The 25,029-nt window shown below is 40.7% G+C and overlaps 1 protein-coding gene and 1 non-coding gene across 2 annotated transcripts; one reads left to right on the top strand and one right to left on the bottom strand.

The window, feature by feature from the left end:
• Window positions 1-424: 424 nt before the first annotated feature.
• On the bottom strand, window positions 425-23,849 carry WBP4 (WW domain binding protein 4). The gene is made up of 10 exons (XM_027557123.1): window positions 23,587-23,849; window positions 22,578-22,650; window positions 20,117-20,179; window positions 19,904-20,027; window positions 18,004-18,171; window positions 16,872-16,918; window positions 16,337-16,412; window positions 13,459-13,664; window positions 9,261-9,478; window positions 425-1,708 (listed from the first exon to the last, which is right to left on the bottom strand). Coding segments are annotated over exons 1-10 (1,188 nt in total). The 5' UTR covers window positions 23,589-23,849; the 3' UTR covers window positions 425-1,497.
• Window positions 23,850-24,447: 598 nt separating this feature from the next.
• On the top strand, window positions 24,448-24,519 carry TRNAE-UUC. The gene has a single exon. It is a non-coding gene; the product is annotated as a tRNA-Glu (tRNA).
• Window positions 24,520-25,029: the final 510 nt, after the last annotated feature.

Here is a 25,029-nt window from a genome sequence, read left to right as displayed (position 1 = left end):
CCTGAGCAATCCTTAAAACCAGTCTCTGTTTAAGGCAAACTGACCTTTAAACTTGGGAATACTGTCATCTTACAAAGGTAAAGGAGATAAACAATGCATCAAAGAGAAATACTTCACAGGATAAGGTGGGGTTTTGAAAATGTCTTTAAATTTGCATATTTTATATAAGTTAAATACATGTGTGAAACATAGCAGTGTTCCGTTTATAGTCTTATTATCTTTTCCAACTGAGGAAAGCCTAGTAGCAAAACCCACTGCTTATTAGCTAGATGACAAATGGGTTCCAGAATGCACTTCTCCATAATGCTATACATTCGTGAAATACTCAATTAAGTACACTAGACAATACAAGTCTCCAAATACTCTCTCACCAATGCTAAGTTGACACTGATCAGTATTAGAAGAAAAAATAAAAACTATTTAATTGACTTTCATAAAAGTTTTTAATTAGCTATAATTTTCTTACATGTACACTAGTAACCTTAAAAAGACAAATATTTACTGCCAAATGTTAACTACTGTACAACTTATAAAAATATAATCTTAAGAATTTGGAATAATAAAGGGAAGGTACCTATTTCAAATGGATTAAATAAGAAAGTTCCACTTTTTAAGAAATTTAACCAGGAAATGGGAAATTTCCAATCTGTCTGAAGAAATACCACAACTTTTCACCGAGGTCAGAGACCTTACTATTTTTGTTCAAGACTTCATCTACAGAGTTTTAAATAAACCCTAAAAAATATTTTCCAGTACATATAAGGCCGGTGCACAGAGTGCATGACTGGGGAAAAAGATTCTGTTTGAATGAGAAGTTGTGAAGACCAGAGACATATCTTGTTCACCAGTACACCCCCAGTTCCTGGCACAGTGCCTGGCTGAAGCTGCAAATGCCAATGCAATGGCTACTAATTTGCGCTGAACCAGGCAGATACACCTATCTTCCTTTGGTCCGATTTTCATTCCCTGTTAACCACAACCTGAGCTACAGTCCTGGCTCTTGGTCCTTGACCTTAAGTTGAAAAAATTAAGCAAGATATGCACATACTTTCTATACCAGCCTTTCTGACAGGATCCTCAAAACTGAATCATCATGGGCTATGAATCTTCTCTTTTGTGGTATAATTCTTATTTCTTGGATAATATCAGTATGCAAAGGTAATTCATTTTCAGTGCAGTACAAGTGTGTTCATAAGAGGAAGAATGGGATAAACGTTTTAAATAACAGATACATAGCATCTTATATTATGACATAATTACTAGTTTTTAGACACTGAAGATAATACACTGTATTACAATGCAATGTGGTAGGCTTCCATTTTAGGAACAAAAATCAATTTCACATGAAAAAAGATTTATTTTAAATTCACATAAAATACATTCAGAGTAAGTCTAAATTTTTATCACTTAAATAATGTAAAACAAACACAGAGGAGCTTTTACAGATGTACAGTCTCTATTATGTCCAAAAAACACACATTAAAAGCTTTCTTATAATTATTGATCATCACCTCGTTGCCTTAAATTTCTAGACTTTCCATTTTCAATTCTTCTCTTTTTGAAGACTGGGGCCACTCCATCTGCCACGACTCCAAGAGAAGTGACTGTTTTTTCTTTAAAAACCAGTTGGGGTTCCCCAGCAGCATCAGCCTCTGAAGTTGATACATATTCATTTTCAGCGCTTGGAAGCTCCAAATCTACCTCCTCACTGGAATAGAAAGAAAAAAAATAAAACCACTATTTGACAGTGTAAAACAAACTTTTACATAATATATGAGTCCACCAAAACCTCAAGGTCATCTTTCTAATGATAATACTGGAAATTAGAAGCTGGTCATTTTGGAGAAGGTGATTATTTTAAAATACTGATTTTATAATATTACTTAAGATACTGAGCATCCATATAGGTGGACACACAAGGAAAAATCCCTTCTATTCTTTCGTTCCTACTGGGTATATCATTGAAGGAAACGTTTGTACTTATATATGAGAATATATGGAGAAGGCAATGGCAACCCACTCTAGTACTCTTGCCTGGCAAATCCCATGGACGGAGGAGCCTGGTGGGCTGCAGTCCATGGGGTCACTAGGAGTCGGACACGACTGAGCGACTTCACTTTCACTTTTCACTTTCATGCACTGGAGAAGGAAATGGCAACCCACTCCAGTGTTCTTGCCTGGAGAATCCCAGGGACAGGGGAGCCTGGTGGGCTGCCGTCTATGGGGTCGCACAGAGTCGGACACAACTGAAGTAACTTAGCAGTATGAGAACATATATAAATGAGAGTGTCTATGAAAAGGGATTTTGTGATGGACTGAGAATTCTGAAGGCTTTCACAGCACACGATGAAAACCATGGAATCTCAATGTCCTGGTGTAGTAGGACTATCTACTTGGCTGTTATAATTAATCAGATGACTAGTCCAGAGATCATTACCCGATTAATATGAGCCTATCATAGACTCTACCCTCAACATAGTCAACCGGTCTCTGAAAGAGCATTAAGTCACACCATAGCCATTCATGCCACCCATGAGCTTTTTGAACATGGACCAGGAAGACCATTATATTTACCTCTCTAGTGGCTAAGCATATAAAACTTGTTGGGAACCTTACACTGTCCTACTCAGAGAAAGGAGTTCTGTAGAGATAAGAGAATAAGGCCTGCAAAGAAAAGCAGGATGGGAGACGGAAAATCCTGCCAATGTTTCAGGCCTGGTTCCAGTCATCTGTGAGGCCCAGCCCAATTCCTGCCTCTCCTGTGGCTTGTAGGAAGAACCTTTCTGGGAATTTTTGAATAATAACCTTCTTCCTTTCTTTTTTTTCTTGTGAGGATGTTAGTTCCCCAACCAGGGGTTGAACCCAGGCTCCCTGCAGTGGAATTTCGGAATCTCTAACCACTGGACTGCCAGGGAACTTTCATTAACCTCTTCTTAAAATTTAAAGTAACTCAAGTTTTTCACTTGAAACCAAAAGATTATCTGGTCAGCATGAAACGAAGAGTGATGACAGGAGAGAAAAAGGAATAAAAAGGTAAAGGGATGATTTAAATGTTAGAAGTCTCAGATATCAAGAGTTGAGAACTCCCCATCTAAGAACAGTGAAGATTAGTAAAGATCACACCCCCCCAATCTCAGAAGAACCCGTGTAATGTAGTCATTCATCTTGATCCTTGGAAACAGAGGAAAACCTTTCCCAGGGGCCAGGAGAAGTCTGAAAGGTAATGGTAGATCTAGAGTAGTAGTCTTTTTTTTTTTTGGCCACACATTTGGGATCCTTTGTTCCTTGACCAGGAACTGAGCCGGCATCCCCAGCACTGGAAGCACGGAGGCCTACACTGGAGCGTTAGGCAAGTTCCTCAAGTAGTAGTCCTTACAGGAGCATCCTACTGAATGTACACTACAAACCAGACTATGCACTAGGCACCTAGAGTAGAATAATTCCATTTTGGCTTTTCTAGTGTCTTTTTTAGTACTAGAACGCCTTAAATTTTCTTTCCCCCCCCCCCCCTTTTGGAAACGACCTCTTTCTTCCTCTCTGAGTTTTGAGCTTAATTCAGGTCATGTCCTGTCAGAATTCACAGTGGTTAGCTCAGGAGTGGGAACTGGGTATCTGATCAAAGCTAAACAGGGCCACTTTGGGAACTGGTAAAGCAGCACTTCTTTATCGCTGGAATCTTTGTCAGTATGAGATAAGTCGAGAGCTTTGCTACCGAGGGGGGAGACCTTGCCTGAGAAAGGCAGGCAACTCAGAGGAAAGTGGAGACAAAAGTCAGAGGCCTTCACAGTGATTTCTCATCAACTATGGCTCTTGATAACTGCAGAGACATGATTTCTATGTGTTTGCTTAGAATTTAAATTTAATATATGCTCTTCCATTCAATTATCTGAAAAGTACATGTTAACAAGTTTGTTTCCCTCTCACATAGACTGTGCAGAGAGGTCCATGGTGACAGTACTGGGAGATCCTTTCATGGTCCATTCTATATACACATAGATAAGCTCACAGGCTTAAAGGGGTCTCTAAGCACTGTAATAATTTTAAAAACTGAAATAGGAAGCTTGCTAGGACTGCAAAAAACAACATAAAAGAAAATATGTAAATACAAAGAATATAAGAACAAAGAAAATTTCAAATCTGTAATGTATAGTTCAAAACTAGAAAAAGCAAAACGTGACAAAGAAGCTATCTCAATAGATCCTGATGTTATATAACATTTCCTCAGAATCTGACGAGGGGATGCAGGAAACAGGTGTGCTTACTGGAATAGGTCTTAAATCTGATTTGTTCTGAATACAGATGCCTTCCAAACTTTTCTTTACTGTATTAAACATATATGACAAATGCAACTTTTATTGGCTTTTCCTACTTCACTATTTTCCCTTAGATTGCCAACAATGGTGCTTTCCAAGAAGGCTAGCAGCCCCTGAAGTTGATGGGGTATTCATTCTTGGCTTTTCATTATTTTTACAGAGGCTGAGGCTTAGAGAGAAGTTAAATAACTTGGTCAACCAAACCACTACAGCAGTAATATTACCTGGATTAAAACCCAGGCCAGGGACTTCCCTGGCAGTCCAGTGGCTAAGACTCTGTGTTCCCAATGCAGGGGAGCCAGGCTCAATCCTTGGTTGGGGAACTGGACCCCAAGTGCTGCAACTAAGAATTCACACGCTTCATTAATCTGCATGCCACAACTAAAGGTCCTGCACGCCACAATGAAGAGCTGGCACAGCCAAATAAATATTTAAAAAACAAACAAACAAAAAACCTAGGCCTGTGTTGATCTAAAACCTATATCCCTTCCCCTAGACTCCTCTGCTTCCAGGTGAAAGTAAAATATTCCATTAGCCAAGCAAAGAAAGATTTGAGAAATGAAGGGTTTGAGGGCTGGACAAATGAATCTCTATCCAAGAAAGTCTATGACAGACTCACTTATTTCACCATCTTGGTGTTTTGTGTTGTATTTTGATAAAGTGATCAAATCGTAGTATTACTTCCTAACTAGGATTATGGGAGAGAGAAAATAAAGAATGAGTCTGTTTCTGAAATCATGGTCCTAGGAAATTCCTAAGTGGAAGCTAACAGAAGTGGCAATGAAGTAGGGAATAAACCCTTGTGACATAATCAGAGGAAAAGATGTTTGAAAGAAAGGAAAGAGACTATAAATAAAATATATTACAGAGAATATATCTTCCTTTCAAATAAGTTCAAAAGTAATTACATAAGCACTTCCTAAAAACCATAGTCATTTCCAAATTAAAAATGCAAACATTGTAAAGGTTATAGTATCTGAACACAATGTAATAAAGGTGAAAAAACAAACCAACCTACTTAAGAGTTTGAAAAATAAGTCCTTTTGGAAAACCACCAAGTCAAAAAAGTAAGCAAACACATGATATTAAACTGTTTCAAAAACAATGAAATCAAGAAAGCATCTTTCAAAGTTTATGTGATATATGGACAGAAATACTAAGACACAGTGTGTCAGTGTTTAGACACTATTGTGTCTATATTAAGACACAATACTGTCTTAATCAATTTCAGTAAGAACTAAGAACAGACCCCTTCCTCACCCCGTCAACAGTCTTAAGTGTTCACCTGAATAAAGAACAAACACAAAGAAACTTAAGAGGAGTCAGAGGAAGAAAATTACAGAGGTAGAAATGAAGCAGCAGAAAAATCCATTAATAAATGGATATGTAATTCAATAGACAATTAAAAATAAGAGCTGTTTCAATAAGGAAAAACATTTAAAAAACCTTTAGTGGAGACCCCAGTCTCCATCCCCACAAAATGATCAACTATTAGACAGCTATCCTTGAAGAAAAACTGCTTGAGTCCATTTAGGAAACTTAAGCAACATAATGGGATGAAACACCATGAGAATAATTGCAAAAGAAGAGAAGAAACACAACTTCCCTTTGTTTGCATCCTCCCATTCCCCAGGCCGACAACGCTCAGAGACAAGAGGAAACCTCCCAGCTGGAAAGAGTTCCCCTCACCAAGAAAAGACGACAGGGATAAGCCCAGCTGATGCAATCTTTTGGGCCACGTCCTGCTTAGGTTTCATCCCAGCCACAGCAGTGAAGCTGGGACCTACAGAGATGGATAGGAAAAGGGAAAAAAGCCCGGGACTACAGAGAGCAGCCAAGGAGTGGCAGTGACTGCGGCCCACAGTGGCCTGTGCTACGGACAAACAAGCCGCTTCTGCCGCTGCAGAAAGCACCAAGAGGCCTCACAGCTGCTGCGGGCGCCCCAGATTTCAGCAGGTACCTTGGTGCACAGCTATTCGTGCTCGCGGATGCCAGCTGCCTCCGTCCCTCTGCCCTCCTTGCTGCAGTCAGCTCAGGGTGCTGTGCAAGATGGCAGCCTGGACTGCCCTCCCACGGCTGACGCCACGGCTGCTGGCATGCTGGAGGTGAGCTCCTCCAGTGGTGTGCTTGCACGCTGCTGTCCTGCCACCCATCACCAGCCTCCACTGCCCAGAGGGGAGCAATGAACACAGGAGATGATGCCAACAGTCCGGGTCTCTGCAGTTGCTGGTTGTGGGCCTGAATCAGGTCCTGTCTTCTCTGTCGCTGGCCTGCACAACCCTGCTGTGCTGTTCAGGAACCATCCCTGTGGCAGCACACGGGCATTCCCCCAGCCTGACCCGACACCATCCTCCACCACAGTGTCTATACTCACGGGGAGATTGTGCAGCCATGAGGAAGCACCCCAACAGCCAGGGTCCCTGAAGCTGCCAGTGAACCTGTAGCTGACCCTGGCCCTTGCTGCCTGCCTGCCCACTACACACACAGGCATCTCAGCTGGCCCTGCAGCCGAGTCTCTGTACCCTGCCAGAGCCAGCCACCACCACTGCCTGTCCCGGCCGCTGGCTGCTGAACCTGGAAGTGCTCCTGAAGACCCCAACAGCCCCTGGGGAAGCCCTGCAGTGTCTGCTGAGGACCACATAGCCGTGGGATCCTAGTGACTGGAGTTAAAGTGGTGACACACCCCCTGGATCCAGGGCTGCCACACGCCCCTGTGTTTGGTGCCCTGAACCACTAGACAAATCCCATGGACAGATGAGCCTGGCAGGTTATAGTCCACAGAGTCCCAGAGAGTCAGACATGACTGAGTGACTGAGCTCACAAACACCTATTATGTGCCCGTCACTGTTTTTAGTCCTGGGGTTGCAAGCATGAGACTTACAGACAAAAGCTGGATAGAAAAGCCTACAAAATGCCATGAGTAAAAAAAGTAAAAGTGAACAATATTTTTTTGATGCAAATATGAAATACTGAAAACAATATTGTTGCCATAATTTATTTGTAATATTTATATAAATTCTATACTTGTTGAACACTTGCAAATGACTAACTGGGAAAAAATAGGAAGAGACTACTTAAAAAATTTGGAAAAAAAATATAGGGATAAACCATGAGATATCAATATGCATCATATAAAAGGATATATTAAATCACAGTAATTAAATCTTTATGGTACTGTCACAAAGACAGATGGATTAATGGAACAATAGGTAGTCAGAAGCAAATTGGTAAATTTAAGAGTTAAACACAGATTAAAAAAAGGCCACTTAAGAATGGGGAAGAATGAAAAAAATAAGGCGGGGGGAAGAATGGTACTGGCAGAATTGGTTTGCCAGGGAAGGTAAACAATTATTTTAGAATCTTATCTCATACAATGTTTCAAAATTATTAAAGATGGATTAAATAATTACACAAAAAAAAGTAAGGCCATACAAATCAGGAGGAAATATAAGTATAAACTTGACTTTTAAATGAAAATGGGTAATAGCAATAAAACCGATCACAAAGGAAAAGAAAAGAAATCAACTAGTTAAACATTACAAAATCCGACACATCTAAAACCATTCTAAGCACAATTAAAAGTCAAACTACAAATTCTTCTACTAATAAATGGTTAGCTTCTGCACTACATAGCAATCTTATGCAAGTAAGGAAAGACTAATACCTTAACAGAAAAATTTGCAAAGCATATGAACAGACAATTCACAGAAGAGTAAATACAAAACACTAATAAATACAGGCATATGGAAAAAAGTTTCAACCTCACCAGTAAATCTACTTAGGAAGTCAGACACAATCTATCACCTGTTAAACTGGTTGATGTTAAGAAAAATGGCTTTTCAGTAAACTTATCACAGGGAAAACAAGATACTCAAATTTTAAGAAATCTCAACTTTAAAGTATAGGTGATGTTGGTACAGGAAGACCATTCTCCTATTGTAAATCACTTAAGAGCCCAAGTAATTAATGCAGTCTATTATTTCTGCAACTTCAATATACATAGTCGATATACTTTGGTCCCTGGCACTATGCAGCATTAAATACATATTTCCTAATATTTCATTAAATAACATAAATAAAACCTGAATATTAACTAAAGACACTTTAATAGTTCAGGTATATTCTGTATGCTATCACTAAGGAATCACTTCTCATCAGCACTGTATATAAAGTTGCCCAAAACTTGCACTCCTCCACCTTGTGAAAAAATATGACTTTTCCATCAAAGTACAGTTTAACAGTGAATAATTTCACTATAAAAGTATCCACAGCACTAGTGTTTTGGAGAAAAACCGTTTGATTCATACAGATACTTTTTTCCCACTCAAAGATATTTTTTAAGCATTTAAGAAACACCAGTGTGAGAAAGCGTGGGTGATGTTTTCCTTTCACTGTGTAAATGATCCAAAGACAATAAGTGATATGAACACATAAGCTAATCATGTAAACCAGGTAACATTTCTACCATGACCTTGTTTAGCTGATAAAACCATTCTGCTTTATGAATAAAAACCTAAAACCTTGGGTGAAGTGTCATAAGCCATTTTCAATACATTAACAAAACAAGGGCTGTTTTCTTGCCTTTAGATAGATTCCATGAAGCATGCACTACATATGCAGACATTTGCTTCTCTGATAGAATAACCATGGTGAGTGTGAAAATACTCATATGTATATGGCATGTTAGTATGGTCAAGAGAAACGTCATGTCTTTGTAAGAATGAAAACAATGCTTAGTTTTACTTTAAAAAATAAACATTAGTTTACATTTTAAAATATTTAGAGAAAATAAAACCACTCTAGAAATGAAATGAGCTACACTTTTTAATGAGCACCGTATTCCTGAAATTAAGTACTACAATTACAGAAGTACTGGGACATAAAATACTTATAATAATATGGGACAGGATTAAGTTATAATTGTTGGATTAAGTTTCAGGTACTTACTGGGACTCAACTTCTGGTTTAATTTCCTGCCATTCTCCATATGGGTTTGGCTTTTTATGAGCTTTGGGTTTTTCTTCATTTGAACCTGATGAACTCTTCCCTTGGGTATTTTTTTCTTTGGGTTTTTCTTCACTTGGACCTGATGAATTCTTCCCTTGGGTATTTTTTTCTTTCTGTGTTTCTGGTTCAGTTCTTTTATTACTATTTTTATTTTTTTCCTGGAATGTCAAAGTCAAGAAATATTAGTAACAAACCTCAAAGAAAACTGCCAGGACCCCAAATTTCTTTAATATAGTCTTGCTACTGATCTATAAATAATAATGCATTAAAACAATAGTTCAAATTTGCACGTAACACAACAAATGAACATGAAAGGACTTCTTTAATGCTTGATTAGGTTTTTCATTATGTCTAAAATGCTAACATACCATGGCCAAGGCTGTTGAAATATACCATGACCCCTCTACCTGTTCGACACTTAAGAGACATACACAGACCTTATTTATCCTCTCTCCTCCACTTCACTGCTTTCTCTCCTTCCTCACATGTCCCACAGTGACCTTCCTTTATACTGCGCCCCTTCTGAATTTAATGCCATGTCACTGGACCCTTCTATACCCATTACCTACGTAAAGAACTTCTGGTGGCTCAGATGGTAAAGAATCTGCTGGCAATGCAGGAGACTCGGGTTTGATCCCTGGGTTGGGAAGATCCCCTGGAAAAGGGAATGGCTACTCACTCCAGTATTCTTGCATGGAGAATTCCACGATCAGAAGAGGCTGGTTGGCTACAGTCCATGGGGTTGCAAAGAGTTGGGCACGACTGAATGACTAACACTCAGCCAATTAAAGTTAACTGAAATCCATCTGCACGTTGAGGACACTGCCAGAAATTGACTGGCCTATACAACTGGTAATGACATGAAATTAGGAAAAGACACATCCCTGAAGGAGAAGCAGCTTCTGCAGAGCCCCTGGGGAGAGCTGGTGCTTTTACGGCACCCCTTCAACTGGGATAATAAAGCCCTGTGGCTCGGTTTAGCCGCTCTGCAAACTGTACTACCACGGGTGGCAGTCCTGGGACTCTGTTTTGTTTGCAATCCTTTGAATGGATGTTAACACATTATCTTATGCTGCTGCTATCACAGAACCAGGACACAGCATCAGCTTTCTCTAGCAATCATGACTGCTTCCAGACCATGTCATTTTTAAAATAAACATTTTTACTAAGGACGTGAAACTTTTTACTTTGCAATAAACGCCTCCTCTGAGACCTGTACCACCTTCTATACAGTTGTCCTCCAAACTTGGTGATCTAATGACCTCTGGCCACTACTCCATGGAAGTGGTGACACTGGTTAACTCAGGCAACACGTTCTCTCTATTCAAACTCTTGTGGTCATCCTAGAGCTGAAAAATTCCCGACCCTCAGTTTTGTGATGCACAAAACCATTGACTTTGGCCTTCACTATATTTCAGTGACCTAGTAAGGTATTTTCCTCACATGTGGCACCTGGTGCATAGGTAGTAGTCAAATATTAAATCCTCACAATTCTGTTCCTGTTAATTTGAATTAGGTCATCACTCAGAAATTCCCCACTTGTGAAATCTTTTTTTTCTTTTTGCTGAATAACATTTCCTTCAAAAATATGCTTTATTCATGATTTTTCTACACTTGATTTTAAAATTCAACAATAATTTGTGAAATCTTACAAATCCAACACAATGTTACTCCGCTGGCTTCCTGGCTCCCTTACTTCTATACTTCCTGTTCAACCTTGCTGCTATCTCTGCTACCTTAATTTCCTGTGCTCTGAGTCTGCTGGTCTCATCTAGACTTCATATTCTTCATTATCAGGCCCCAGCCCACAGAGAATCACTTCACAGACATTCCTTTGCTATCTCCCTTAAATATCTTTGTCCCTATGCCTGTCTATTGTAAAAGATCTAAAAATCTCCAACCTAAAAATCTATCCAACCATCGGTCTGTCAAGTGTTACCACAAAAAGAATCACACAACATACAAACTGATTAGCCTTCAGAATTTATGATATCCAATTTCAGCAGAGACTGTAACACACTGCTAAGTAATGTGCCTCCAGTTATTTCTTCTCCTGGTCCCTTTAGTGATTATTCAAAATAAATATACAGCTCCACAGGGCTGAATTAATCACTGTATATTCATAACATGGAATACTATTCACCCATTATTCCAGTGGATGAAGACTTAATGATGTTTTCTGTGACAGATTAAATTGCAAAGTGATAATAAAACCTTATTACAGTATGACTCCATATTTTGCTTAAAGCAATGTTCAAATCTGAATATAGAAATATTATAGACCAGTAACACCAAGGTGTTTACTGATTTCTCTGGCAAGTGGCCGGATACTTTGAAATATTTTGTTTGCTTGGAGTTAATAATTCTGTCCCAAATTGGATGCTGGGTTACCTATAAACACTGAGATATGTGTTACACAAAAAGCGTTGCTGCTGCTCTTTTACAAACTGGATACGTTCTTCACCCTAAGTTCCACCAAGATTTATGGGGTGGGTAGAGAAGTTGCAGGCAAAGACAAGACCCTAGGGAAGGCTGCAAGCGCCCTCTCTCCAGCATCCTGGATATTCATTCACCTCTCAGGCCAGTACTCAACCATGGATCAATGTTATGTATCTTGTCCACTTTGGCATCCAGGCTCCTGACTGTTCCTAGAAAGGTCACAAAAGCAGGAGGACTAGCAATACTACTGTGTATGAGTGTGCTCAGTGGTGTCTGAGACCCCATGGACTGCAGCCCGCCAGGCTCCTCTGTCCATGGGATTTCCCAGGCAAGAGTACTAGAGTGAGTAGCCATGCCCTGCTCCAGGGGATCTTCCCAACCCAGGGATCAAACCCAAGTCTCTTGCATCTCCTGCAAGAGACTGCATTGGCAGGCGGATTCTTTACGTGCTGTGCCACTGGGGAAGTCCAGCAATACTATTAACACTATTAAAATGTTGGTTTTACTTTCCCACCACGGCTGGGCACTCAGCACCACCACCTGTCAATCCTCTTTCTTGGTTCATTTCCTCTCCCAACCTGGCTCAGGGATTATTTGAGTCTGTTAATGTTGTCAAGCTCCCCAAAGTTCCTCTCAGCAAACAATCTTGATTTCTTTACACATGAGTAAGCTGAGGCTAAAAGGCATGACTTCTTCCCTGACAGCAACTCATCTACAGTCAAGCCTTATAGAAAATGAAAGCCTGACCTTTCCACAGAGAATGAGTAACCTATTCACTTGCCCCTGTTGGTATTCTTTTGGAGTTCCTCTTAAGGAAAACATCACCACTACAGACCTCTCACAATTAAAAGTCAGTATGTAGCCACCATCCTATCATTTAATTTCTACTTTTCATTTCATACCCCCCCACACACACACTGTGCACCACTTTCCATCCTCTTGTAACCTGAGTTTTACCTCCTGAAACTCAGGTCTAACCACTAAAAGGATATCAAGGACTTCCTGTCTGCAAAATTCAAAGGACATTTTTTCTTTTCTAGACCAAGTTAGCCCTTGATGCTCTCTACTCCAGGGCTTCCCCAGTGGCTCAGTGGTAAAGAATCCGCCTGCAACGCAGGAGCCGCAGGTCCAGTCCCTGGTTACCTAAACCGAACTACTGAACCGCTCTAGTTTTCTTCCCTGGAGAATCCCATGGACAGAGGAGCCTGGAGGGCTACAGTCCACAGGGTCACAAAGAGTCGGAAACGACTGAAGCGACTTGGCATGCACGCTCTCTACTCCATTGGCTTCTGGGATATTGGATTCTTCTGCTTCTCTGCATACCTTTCTAATCATTCTTTCCTCATTCTGCTTTGTGGGCTTCTCTCTCACTTGAAGTTAAATGTTTCCCAAAGTAATTTTTCTAGGTTACTTCATCTGTTCTAAGACTTAAATTACTACTAGTATTTTGATGATACTCAAGTTGACATTTCTAGCCTTAGACATTCATCCATGCATGTTCAGACAGCTCTCTGGATGTTACAGAGGCAGCTCAAACTTAGGAGGTCTAAAAATCAATTTACTATCTTGCTGGTATCATTTATCCAGGTGCCAAAAGTCATGCATATCTTGGTTTTATTTCCACCTTCTACCAGAAAGCTGAAGAGTCTATAGATCTTTTTATAAACTAACAAACTGTTGTAAAGAACCAAGAACCTACCTTAAACTTTATTATTAGCTTCTGTGTTTCTGTTGGGATCTCTTCTTTTTTCTTCTCCTTTCCTGCCTCCTGTTCGCCATCAGACTCACCATGTGAATCTGATGATTTGGACTCTTCTAAGGTGCCAAGTGACTTTTCATTGACTTTACTAGAAGGCAGATCACCGGAGTGTGGAATGAAATCATCAGGTTTTTCCCATCTGGATTCTATTCAACACATTTTAACAGTCATCTTATTTAGTTACCAATTCTATTTAAAAGTAATTTCCAATATAATGTTTCCTACCACTTGCAAGATATTAAGTGACAACACTGCATCTGTTTCACACCATCACTTGATCAAGAAGATAATAAGCATTCTCAAAGATTTTGCTATTAGCTTTCAGAAATTAAATTCAAGCAATCTGGGTTCACTAGATGTTCACTAGATCAACTACAGCCCCAATGGAAAGAGACCTAAAAACTGGGTAATACATTCTGAGGACTCAAAATTTAACCACCACCAATTTCAGGAAATGTGGTAATGGACACACAGGAGATTTTCTGAAATTTACTTATTACAAAATTTCCCTGGGATCTTCACAAAGTGAAATAATATGGCAAGGATCTGAATAAATAAGTCATTTTATCGTAAGAAAAGAAAAAACCCTCAGTTGAACTATACTGCCACCCAGTGGTTTCTTGGGCTTTTAGTAAAATGACAGCAGCTCTTATTATCTTGCAGTTATTCTCTATTTTCAGTTTAATAAAAGTGACTCTAAAATTTATTGTTCAACTGGGAAAGTTTTTTTTTTTTTTGAATCAAAAGTAGGTAGTTTATTTTAGTGAGAGTAACTGGCAGCAAAAACCAAGCCAAGAGAGGGTGGTATGATCATGCACGTGTGGTTAAACAACAGATGGCTAATATAAAAAATAACAACTAAAAACCCGAAAATATTCCACTTGGTTGAGTTTTCAGTAAAATCATGTGGTTGAGAGAATACCCTAGTTGGTGTTGCACTAACTGTAGGGCTGCCACATAAGGAGTTTGAGTTCCAGTGCTGTCTGGAGGAAGCCAAGGTGGGGATGTGGTCTTCTCAGCCTGCTGGTGAAGCCATCTGCAAAATTTTCTGAGACTTGGGTTGTAACCTTTCAGATGTAAAGACCTGATCTAGACTTGACCTGTAGCCCCTCTCTTTTAACTATTGTCATACCTTCCTGACTGACCCTTTGAACTTCTCTGTTTAGCCTCCTACAGGATTCTGTGTAGAAACTGGCAACTCAGTAAATGTCTGAGAATTGAGGTGGTTTTTATTCAGTCATTGCTATTGCTATTGCTAAGTCACTTCAGTCGTGTCCGACTCTGTGCGACCCCATAGACGGCAGCCCACCAGGCTTCCCCGTCCCTGGGATTCTCCAGGCAAGAACACTGGAGTGGGTTACCATTTCCTTCTCCAATGCATGAAAGTGAAAAGTGAAAGTGAAGTCGCTCAGCCGTGTCCGACCCTCAGCGACCCCATGGACTGCAGCCTACCAGGCTCCTCCATCCATGGGATTTTCCAGGCAAGAGTACTGGAGTGGGGTGCCATTGCCTTCTCCTTCAAGTGGGAAAGTTTTAAGAGTAAAAGGGGCTCTATTCATAATCACATTGGTAGTTTTAAGAGTAAAAGGGGCTCTATTAATAATCACATTGGTCCAGTCCCTTATTAACTGCAGGGAACTTTCTAGCACTAATGAAAAACATTACTTTTCCTTGCCTCTATTTCACACAAGTAACAAAAGAGCTTTCATGAAAAATTTGTTAAACATCTAATATGTACTAGGCACTGTTTGGCGAACCTTACAGACACATGACCATCATGACCTCACAGAGTACACGATCGACTCTACTTAAGAGCAACTGTAGGTTCAGTGACTTGCCCACAATCACAGAGCTAGTAAGGGAGGATGCCCAAAATCACAGAGCTAGGAAGGGAAGAAGGTGTGTGCTGAGCTCACTCAGATCTAGCCCCTGAGTTATAAGTTATTTTATGTCTATACAGATTTAGTGTATCAGGTTTACTGAGATAGAACCACGGTCATCATTGGGCAGACTGGGTATCTACTTGGAGATGAAAAGGGCCTGTTCCTCCTAAAAGACTTAATGTTATGTAGCAATCTTTGGATAGCAGGAATCAAAAAACAACAACAAAAACCATCTCAGAGTTACACCAATACTATAGCTATTTTGGTAAATTTAACTGTAGAAGAAATCAACTATAATTACTGCAGACTAGTTTTATGAAATTAGATAAAATCTTAATTTGAAAAACTTAAATAATTAGGGAATAATAATTACATGTTTTCTAAATATTTATGTAACTGAAAATTATTAAAGTAAAAGTGAAAATTAGACAGTCTTCACCGCTCCTAAAGTAGCTTCAGTTCTGTTTTTTGAAAAAGGAGAGGGCAAGTTGAATGAGGTGATCTTCCAAAGTAATGACTATATTTCTAAAATAATCATGATAAAACCAATCACAGTGGAGAAAGTAAAAATGAGTTTCGAAGTAGAATTTGTAATGCAGTGTCACTTGAGAATAATAATGTACAGCTCAGTATATTATAGAAACCTCTTTGCTTTTCCATTGTATTAATGCTTTTAAATTATAAAAAATAATACATTGGAGAAGGAAATGGCAACCCACGCCAGTGTTCTTGCCTAGAAAATCCTGTGGGGAGAGGAGCCTGGTGGGCTGCTGTCCATGGGGTCGCAAAGAGTCGGACACAACTGAAGCGACTTAGCAGCAGCAGCAGCAGCAGCATACTAAAATTCTCAAGTTCAGACAGTTCACCAGCAGACTAATGAACAGTGTCAGGTACAATTTTAGACAGTTTAAAAGATCATCAAAAGTACTACTTACCCCCTGTTTCTGTATTATAATAATAGGTATAGCCATCTTCACTTAACCCTTCTATCCACACAGTCTTCCCTGTTGCCTAATGGGAGGGAAAAAACCCAACATAAACTGAAGATGTGGTTATATATTAGATAACTAAGACAGTCAGCCAACCTTTCCTTTCCTATGGAAACCTGGGAATTGGTACTGATCATGGCCAGAAAGCTGATTTGTGTTAGTCATGAGCCACCTTTCATGAATGGAATATCTCACTTCTGAACATCTGGACAGTTCTTTGCAGACTGACTGGGATATGTAAATGGAAACTGACTGCAAATCAACTAATAACATTCGCCCTGCATAGACTTTTAGGGTAGACAACACTTTTCCACTTCCATCCACCCTTTTAACAAAAGGATTATAGAAAGAAAGGAGCAAAGTGCCTGGGGGGATTGGGAGGCTTATCTGCAACCAAATCCGATTAACTAAACCCAACAAAAATCCCAAACGCCAATCACTTTAAAGAATAAAGAAAATACTATTAATGTGCTTCAGTTACCTTTTTTAAGTTTCCTTGAAATCCTTCAGGTTTCTCCCACTGAGATGCTTAAAGCAAAATATACTGTATTTGTAAAATCTTTCCAAAATAATTTGGCAAATATTTACAATATATTCAACATGAATATTATGTGTCTGTGGTTTAAAACATAATTCAAAGATAAAAGAAACAACATACACCCTAGTAGTATTGTGCAGCATACATGTGAATGCTATGTAACCAAGAAGGGAGGACAGAATGAAGGATAAGAAGTTACTGGTGCTTCCACAAGAAGTATTAGAGCCAGGTAGGGCTCCCCTTAAAGACTTCTTAGAATTCAGGTTTGATAAATTTTGAAGGCATGAGAAGGCCTTCTGACATCTCAGGGCAGGGGAGAGTGAAAGATGGAATGAATGACTCAAGACAGAACTGAAATACACAGGAATGAAAAACAAGCATTAATAAGAGAAACAGTATATAAAGTAGGATGGTGAAGAAAGGCAGCAAGGAATAGGCTGCAGAAGGGGGAAAATGTAATTAATAAGTAATTACTATGTAAATTTAAGACAATATTTAGCATATAATTACGGTTCACTGCTGAACTACAACATGCACTTCACTAACAGCTCAGTGCAAACTCTCAAGAGATTATTACTGTTTCTGCGTAGTCAAAAATTGACTATGACTACAGATCTTAATAATTTCCACAATATTGGTAGCCCAAGGTTCTTCTCCTCATTAACTCTCTAGTCTCATTTCCTACCTTCCCAACCATTCTTAACTTTTCTTCTACCCATTCCTTGAATATATGTACCATCCACCCTTTCTATTTCTTGTTCTCTACTTTCTCCATGTGAACACCCCTAAAAGTTAAAATATTTACAAAGTTTTAGCGGGAAAATATAAAGCTACATAGTTTATCTATATTTATAGTATACAAGGAACCCACTATTAAGTCTTTAGTGATGACCTTGAATCACTATGAAAAGGGTACATTTTTAAAGGGCACATAGATGTTTTTTTTTTTAACCATTGTGGCAAAAATGTAAAGTTAGTCTCTCACTGTTGAAGTGTTCTGATAATAACTGAAGTTCTAACACAAAATAAACTGTCAGTTATCATTTTCTACTGTCTTTATGTCTAAATGACGCACCTCCTGTGATAAGATCATAATAGTAATGGTGACCCTCCGAGGTTATGCCTTCTACCCATCTGCCCTTTGAAGGGTCTTTTTTCTTTTTCTTCTTTTCTTTCTGCTGATTTGATGCAGAGGTGGGTGGGACCGTGCTGGTTACTGGTGACACGCTTGGCTCTGAGATCTCTAGAGAAAGGTGAAGGAAGGGTGAAGTAGCTGATGTAAAGTTTTCCTTTCTGGTTTAATAATTTTATTCCAATCAAAAGCTTGACAAGATTCCTTTGGGAACCTGATACATTATTACAAAGCCTATATGGAAAACGAAACATGCAAGAATATAAGACTATCCAGGAGAACATCCCAAAATATATATATAAGTCAGACAAACGATAAATCTTTATAACAAATAAGACAGAGAGTTAATGTTCCTAACAAAGGTCCCTTACAAATCTAACTTTCTAACTCAAAAATGGGCAAAAAGTCAAAGGTAACTCAGAGAATTAACATTATCTTCACTAATAATCAAGGAAATGCAAATACATACAATTGTTTTTGCATTAGATCAACACTGAAATGAATGGCCAAACCTACTGTTAGTCTTATCCATCAGGTATTTACATGGGTGTAAAAAATAGGTAAGTTTTTACGGCTTTGCTTTTTTCCAAAGGAATAGTTATTTCCAACATCAGTTAATAAAATAATTTCTAGAAAAAGTGTAAATCAGCCCAACACTTGTGAAGACAGCTTGATTTCATCAATCAATTTATAAAACATTTGCACTGCAAATCTGCAGTCTCACTTCTTGAAATTGAGCCTACAGATATAAATTGTGACAACGTGCCTGCGTAAGGGCGCCCACTGAAATAGTCTTTCTAACTGCAAAAAACTCTAAGAATCCTAAATGTTAATCAGGAAGAGACTAATTACATAAACTATGGCATTTTAATACACACATATATACACATACACATATATACAATTCAGCCACCAGAAAGGACTGTGCCATTTGCAACAACATGGACGAACCCTAAACACATTATGCTAAGTGAAATAAGCCAGATACAGAAAGACAAATACCGTTATCACTTATATGCGGAATCTAGAAAAGTCAAACTTGTAAAAAACAGAGCAAACAGGGGTAGTTAACAGGGGATGGGGGGGAGAGGGATAAGACTGACGCTGTTTAAGGGTACAAATTTGCAGTAAGTAATAAATAACCCAGAAATCTACCTCACAGTTTGAATACAGACAATGATTATCATACAACTATGTAATATAAATACTACTAGAATGCAATCACATTACAATAAATCTATCACGCTAACGTACTGTAAACCTTAAATTTACATAATGTGTCTAACAGTAAATAAAAAAATTAAAAAGTAAAAAAAATAAATAAAAATCTACTTTCTAGTAGTAAAGTCAATTATCTGTCCACAAAAGGTTAATTCATTATAATTCAACTACATAAATAAACATGATTCATAGTTTTGATGGTATGGATAAAGTGAACTGGGGTTATAAGGCAAGGCCTATTTTTTAAATGAATAGATCCATTTAGCCAAAAAATTAGGATCCATAAAAAACTCAAGTGTCTCTGAAATGAACTACTGGCCTAAGAGCAAGGGCTAGGTAACCCCTAGCGTAATACAGTTGTTGTGAACGGAGGTACTGAAAGATGAAGCTTCAAAAGCAAAATGAAAAGTGCATAAGCAAAAGTCCCACAGTCTAAATAGGGCTGTGATACACAGCCTTATTGATACACAGCCCTAGTGATATACAAAGCACTAGGAGTACACCGAGCGTATAACAAAGCACTAGGAGTACACCGAGCGTATAACTTCTCTATGGAAACGGTAAGAGCTCACTTAGTACGACCTGTGATGTTACTTTTAAAACATGCTGGCTGCTTTTTTACCTGACTCTAAGCCAAGCCTTTTCAAATCCTCCTGGTATGCTTTCAGGGCAGCTGCCTCCATTGCAGCAAACTCCTTTGATGCCTTTTCTTCTTCCTTTGCCTTTTCCAGGCTTTTCTGTTTAATCTATGTAAGACACATATAAAAGTGAATGCTAGATAAAGGGCTGATATTTACAGAGAAAAACTGGCAAAGAAAGAAACAAACTAGATTACCTCACTGATCCTCTTCGCCACATTTTCTTTGTGATTCTTTCCTCTTTCATGAAATTCAATGCTCTTGAAAGTTAGAAAAAAAAGACAAAATACAAAGGAAAACTACACATCATAATGTTCACAGCAAAGTAACAGTAAATAGGGAAATGGAACATAACAAAATTGAAGTACAACTGGCAGAAAAGATAAAATTAATGTTCATGCAAACTGGCCCTTTTAATCAAATGATGCTAAGGAACTAAACCACATTATTTATTATTATGCCCTCTGACAAGGTTTCCTTTGGTGCTTAAAATAAACTATGATGACCATATTAACAGAGAAGAATACAAGGTACCCTGGATGACTAATCTAGTGAACATGACTGTAATGAGGGCTCAAGCAAGACACAAAGCCAAAAGAGGAGTGGAAAAAAAAAACAAACACCTCACACTTCAAGAAACACCTCTTGGGGCTTCCCTGGTGGCTCAGTGGTGAAAAGCCTGCTTGCCAATGCAGAAGATGCGGGTTTGGGAAGATCCCACACGCTGAGGAGCAACTAAGTCAGCGCACCACAACTACTGAGCCTGTGCTCCGCAACAAGAGAAGACACTGCAATGAGAAGTCCACGTGAGGCAACGAGAGAAAGTCAGAGTGTAGCAACAAAGACCCGGCAAAGCCAAAAATAAATAAATAAACTAAATTAAAAAAACAACGAAAAACACCCGTCAACATAAAATGTCACAACCGATGAGTCTAGAATTTGTACTGCTCTATTTGCCACATTATGCTAAAAAAAAAAGGAATAAACAATGACTCTCAACTTCTCCAAATTGAGAGAAAAGTAGGCATTAAAAAATGCCTTCTAAATTGTAAACAAATACTATTATACAATGTGGTAATAGTACAAAATGTAAAACTCCTATGCAGGGCAATCTAAAATTAGGATGCTGTAATAGAGAACAAAGGAGCTCCTTATACACTGACGAAAAAAGAGCATCCAGATATGCTGTCCAATTAAAAAAAATAAAACTGTGGTGAACGACAGTGTAAACAGTATGTTACCTTCTATGCACGTTGGAATCTACAGAAACATTTAGATACAGATATGGAAACACAGACAAGAAAATGAAAAGAGGGGTAACCTATGAGGAATGATGGTAACTGGATGGATGGGGACTGAGCTGATGAGTGAATATTATTACCTATTTAACAGCCAGGATGCTCTCTAAATTACAAATGTGTTGTATGAAATAACAAATTTCTGGTTAACTTTGCAAAGTTCTGTCAATCAATTCTTACCTAATGCACGTGCTGAGTTACTCTAAAGTACTGCTGTGAATTCCTCCTTAAAGTGTGACTTCGTAAAGCAAATATTCATCCTCTATTTTTCATATCTTGGTTTCCTAAAGTTGGTTTTACTATACAGAGAATATTAAAGGCCCAATCAAAAATAAAATTGTTTCTAGTTAAAGGTTAAATCAATGTGTATTAGCCATTCAAGGAAATGAAGAAAGACAACCCTAGAAAGAATTATTTTCTCTAGGTAACTCAAAAACTTCACTGAATTGCTTGCATACTTCAAGGAAGAGAGACTATCGGTGATTTGTGTAGCTTTGAAAACTTGTGACTTTTTTTTTTTTTGGTAAGGATGGGCAAAATCAAACAAGACAGTCAAGAACTTTAGCAACTATTCAAAAAGAAATAAAAAAAGACAAAACTGAAAAATTCCTCAAACTCTTTGTAGATAATAATAAATGTCTACCAAAGAAACATAACACTGTTATAGATGATGTTATTATTCTTTTACCCATCCACCTCTACCAAGTAATAAGGATACAAATATACATCTAAAAATACCCTATCATTTATCTACTATGTACTGCATGAGATGGGGTAAAAAAAAAATCAATGGTGCCTTTCGTTTTATGTCTTAAAAGGTGAATTTGGACTAAAAGATATACTAATAATGTGCTTAAAGTTTGCTATGTTCATATTCCATGACAAAGATAATGATGTCTTTCAAATTTAAGCATTTAGAAATATAAAGCTCTACATCAAATATATTTAACTACCTATAGAGCAGAAATATACAAGAAAAACTACAATAACGTTTCTTTTTACACGTTAAGGACTTTCTGCTTTTACTTTTCTTTGTATACAATACTACAAACAGCACTGTCATAACCTAGGTGTTTCATAAACATGAATGTGATTACCCACTCAATGTCCAGTTCCTGAATGTGACTGAAGGGCCAGAGAGAAATAATTTGGCTTAGTACATAATCAAATTTGGGCTGATGATAAAGAAGGCTCACAACTTTCCTACAAGGAACGAAAACACAACAGAAATTTTTCGATGTTTTGAAAAATCAAGAGCAACGCATATGAAAGTACTTTGTAAGCTCTCAGTTGAGATCAACAAAGAACATCTCACATGAACACAGTATTAGGAGACTCTCTAATAGAGGAATCATCATACAGGCCTATTGTCCGCGATCCAACACTTGCAGTAATCACAGAATTTCTTTGGTTGTGACTTCCAGTAGTCTGCCCTGGAAAAGAAAAAACAAGTTTATTTAGAATCTAAAAAGGTAATGTTTGCATGATTTACATCTTCTTAGAGTCCGAAATGCAAGCTTCAGAATCTTGTTACACACAGCACTGTTACACACAGCATCCTGTTTTATTATTTAGCTGATTGAAAGCAGTCAACTGAAATTCTGTTGCCACTAGAGTAAAAAAGTCTGCAACGGATTTAAAACTCCCTTAAACAAAATAGCTTTTAAAAATGTATCATTTGTTATTGTCATCAGTGTTAAGAAATAAGGAACATGTTGGAGAAGATCATCCATTCCTTTCTGGCATTTTTGGAGGTGAGGTTACAGTAACGGATACTTGAAGAAACTCATAAAGTTCACGTTAAATCAAGTTATTTCCACTCAAATTACTAAACATAAGACGTCTCTGGTGGGAGACTGTGGCTCCTCCGAGACTATTAGTTAATACAGTTTGTTCTTGAGCCTCAAGGCAAGAGACAGTTGGAAAAGCCAACAGATCTCTCAGCTGGCAAGACCAAAAATTAAAGTCTTAAGCTAACCAGGGCTGGCCGCTTCTAGCAGGCGGAGGCGGCAGCGGTGGCCGCAGTTCAACCCTACGGTTTCACAACACCCCACGGTTCAAGCGCCACCAGAAAGAGGATGCTCGCGGCCCCCGACGGTGGAGGCGGCGGTAGCCCTCCGTCGCTCCACGGCAGCCGTCCTACCTGCAGGGGCCGCCAGGCTCCTTGCCGGAGCCCGCGCGTCCCCACCCTGGGACGGGAGAACCGGCTCCGCCGGTCCGCAGCCGGCCCGGAGCGAGTTAAGGGCGTCACGCCCCTGGCCGAGGGCGGGTGGGGGGGAGAGGGGCGGTGGCAGAGGGAGAGACCGGCGGGCGAAGGGCCGCCCGGGGAAACAAGACCTCGTTGTTTGAGAGCCTGAGACCCGACTCACATGACTGGACCAGGCGCTGCGCGGGCCGCCCCCGGCCCCGGCCGAGGCTCGCGCTCTCCGCGCGGGGAGAACCGGGCCCCAGCTCACCACGAGGCCCACCGCAGCCTCGGAGCGCGGGCGCCTCCCGCCGTCCCCGGGGCCCGCGTTCCGCCGCTCCCAACTACGGGTGCCCCGGCGACCCAATCCGCGTTCGCGCTCTCCTCCCCTGCGCTCCTCCTCGAGGGGCGGGCCTCCGGCTCCCGGAGAGGTGGGGTCGTTATAAGCGGGCTGAGGTCGCCGACGAGGGGCGAGAGCGCGACGGGACTTGAGGGGAAGCTCAAGTCTAGCGTCCCCGCGTCAGCTCGCCTTCTTTTTCTCTCTTTTCCCTTCCTGAGATCCAGAACCTCCACTCTCCTTCTAGGCTCGCTGGCTCGGGGCCCGAGGAGCTCGCGCGCCGCCTCCGCCCCGAACGCAAACAGCTGTTCCCAGAGACGTCGCCGCCCTCAACTTTGCCAACTGGTCCGCACGCACTTTGACCGGCGGAGCAGCCCGGACCCGTAGGCTGGGGAGGGGGCCGTCGGCGGAGTTTAAAAAAAAAAAAAAAAAAAAAAAGGTGAAACAGCTGTTTTCAGGGCCAAGAGTCGCTGGGCTTGGCCGCAGAACTTTTCCTCAGGCGGCGGAGCGACCCCGCCCCACCACTGGGAAGCCCGCGCGCTCCTGCCGGGCGCGCTCCCGGGCTCGCGAGCGCGTGGGGAGCGGGGGAGCAGGCGGCGGCGGCGGCGGCTGGGGCGGCCCCGAGGCAGCGGCGGGTGGTGGAGCTGGGGCGGCGGCGGCGGCGTTCGCGCTTGTCAGGTGAGTCACCGCGAAGCTCCTCGCAGCGCTTCCCATATGGTCTAGCGGTTAGGATTCCTGGTTTTCACCCAGGCGGCCCGGGTTCGACTCCCGGTATGGGAACGTGGTAACACTTTTTAGAAACTGACAGGCGAAACCGACTTGTTTTATTTCCAGTGGCTCTGGCTCTTTTTTTCTTTTTTTTTTTCCTGAACCACCCCCCACCCCCAGGTGATTTTTATAGAGAACGGCCCTTAGAGCCGTGTGGTTAGATCTGGGCTGCCTCGAGTGCGGAGCCGGGCGGGCGGGAGGAGCGGGTGCGCTTAGGCTGCCGCTGCTGGCGCTGGAGGCCGGGGGGCTGAGGCGCGGGGCACGGAGTTTCACTTCTCCCGGGGCCGTCCTCCCGCCGCTGCGGGCCCGGGCCGTCCCCTCCCCAAAGCTCGGGAGGCGATGATTAACCCCGGCCTCGCCTTATCGGCCCCCAGCGCCCCCCTCAGGCCCACACCCTCGCCTCGGAAGGTCCCGGGCGACGCGGGGCGTGTTCGTCCTCGCCTGGCTCGGAGCCCCGAGTCATCGCGCCCGGGTTCTTCACTAGAAACACCCCGGCCGCCCCCCGGACCCCCGACACAAAGC

The sequence above is a fragment of the Bos indicus x Bos taurus genome, chromosome 12 (genome assembly GCF_003369695.1).
Source record: "Bos indicus x Bos taurus breed Angus x Brahman F1 hybrid chromosome 12, Bos_hybrid_MaternalHap_v2.0, whole genome shotgun sequence".
Classification (NCBI taxonomy): domain Eukaryota; kingdom Metazoa; phylum Chordata; class Mammalia; order Artiodactyla; family Bovidae; genus Bos; species Bos indicus x Bos taurus.
Note: the sequence above shows the minus strand (reverse complement) of the source record. Positions and strands in the feature narration are given on the sequence as shown.

What these genes read in the sequence shown, in the direction of transcription:
- WBP4 (XM_027557123.1), bottom strand. An exon ending in GGATCGCGGACAATAGGCCT is followed by an intron (nt 20,180 to 22,577) that starts GTATGATGATTC and finishes CTAACTTTCAAG; the next exon opens with AGCATTGAATTTCATGAAAG. An exon ending in TGGCGAAGAGGATCAGTGAG is followed by an intron (nt 20,028 to 20,116) that starts GTAATCTAGTTT and finishes TGTCTTACATAG; the next exon opens with ATTAAACAGAAAAGCCTGGA.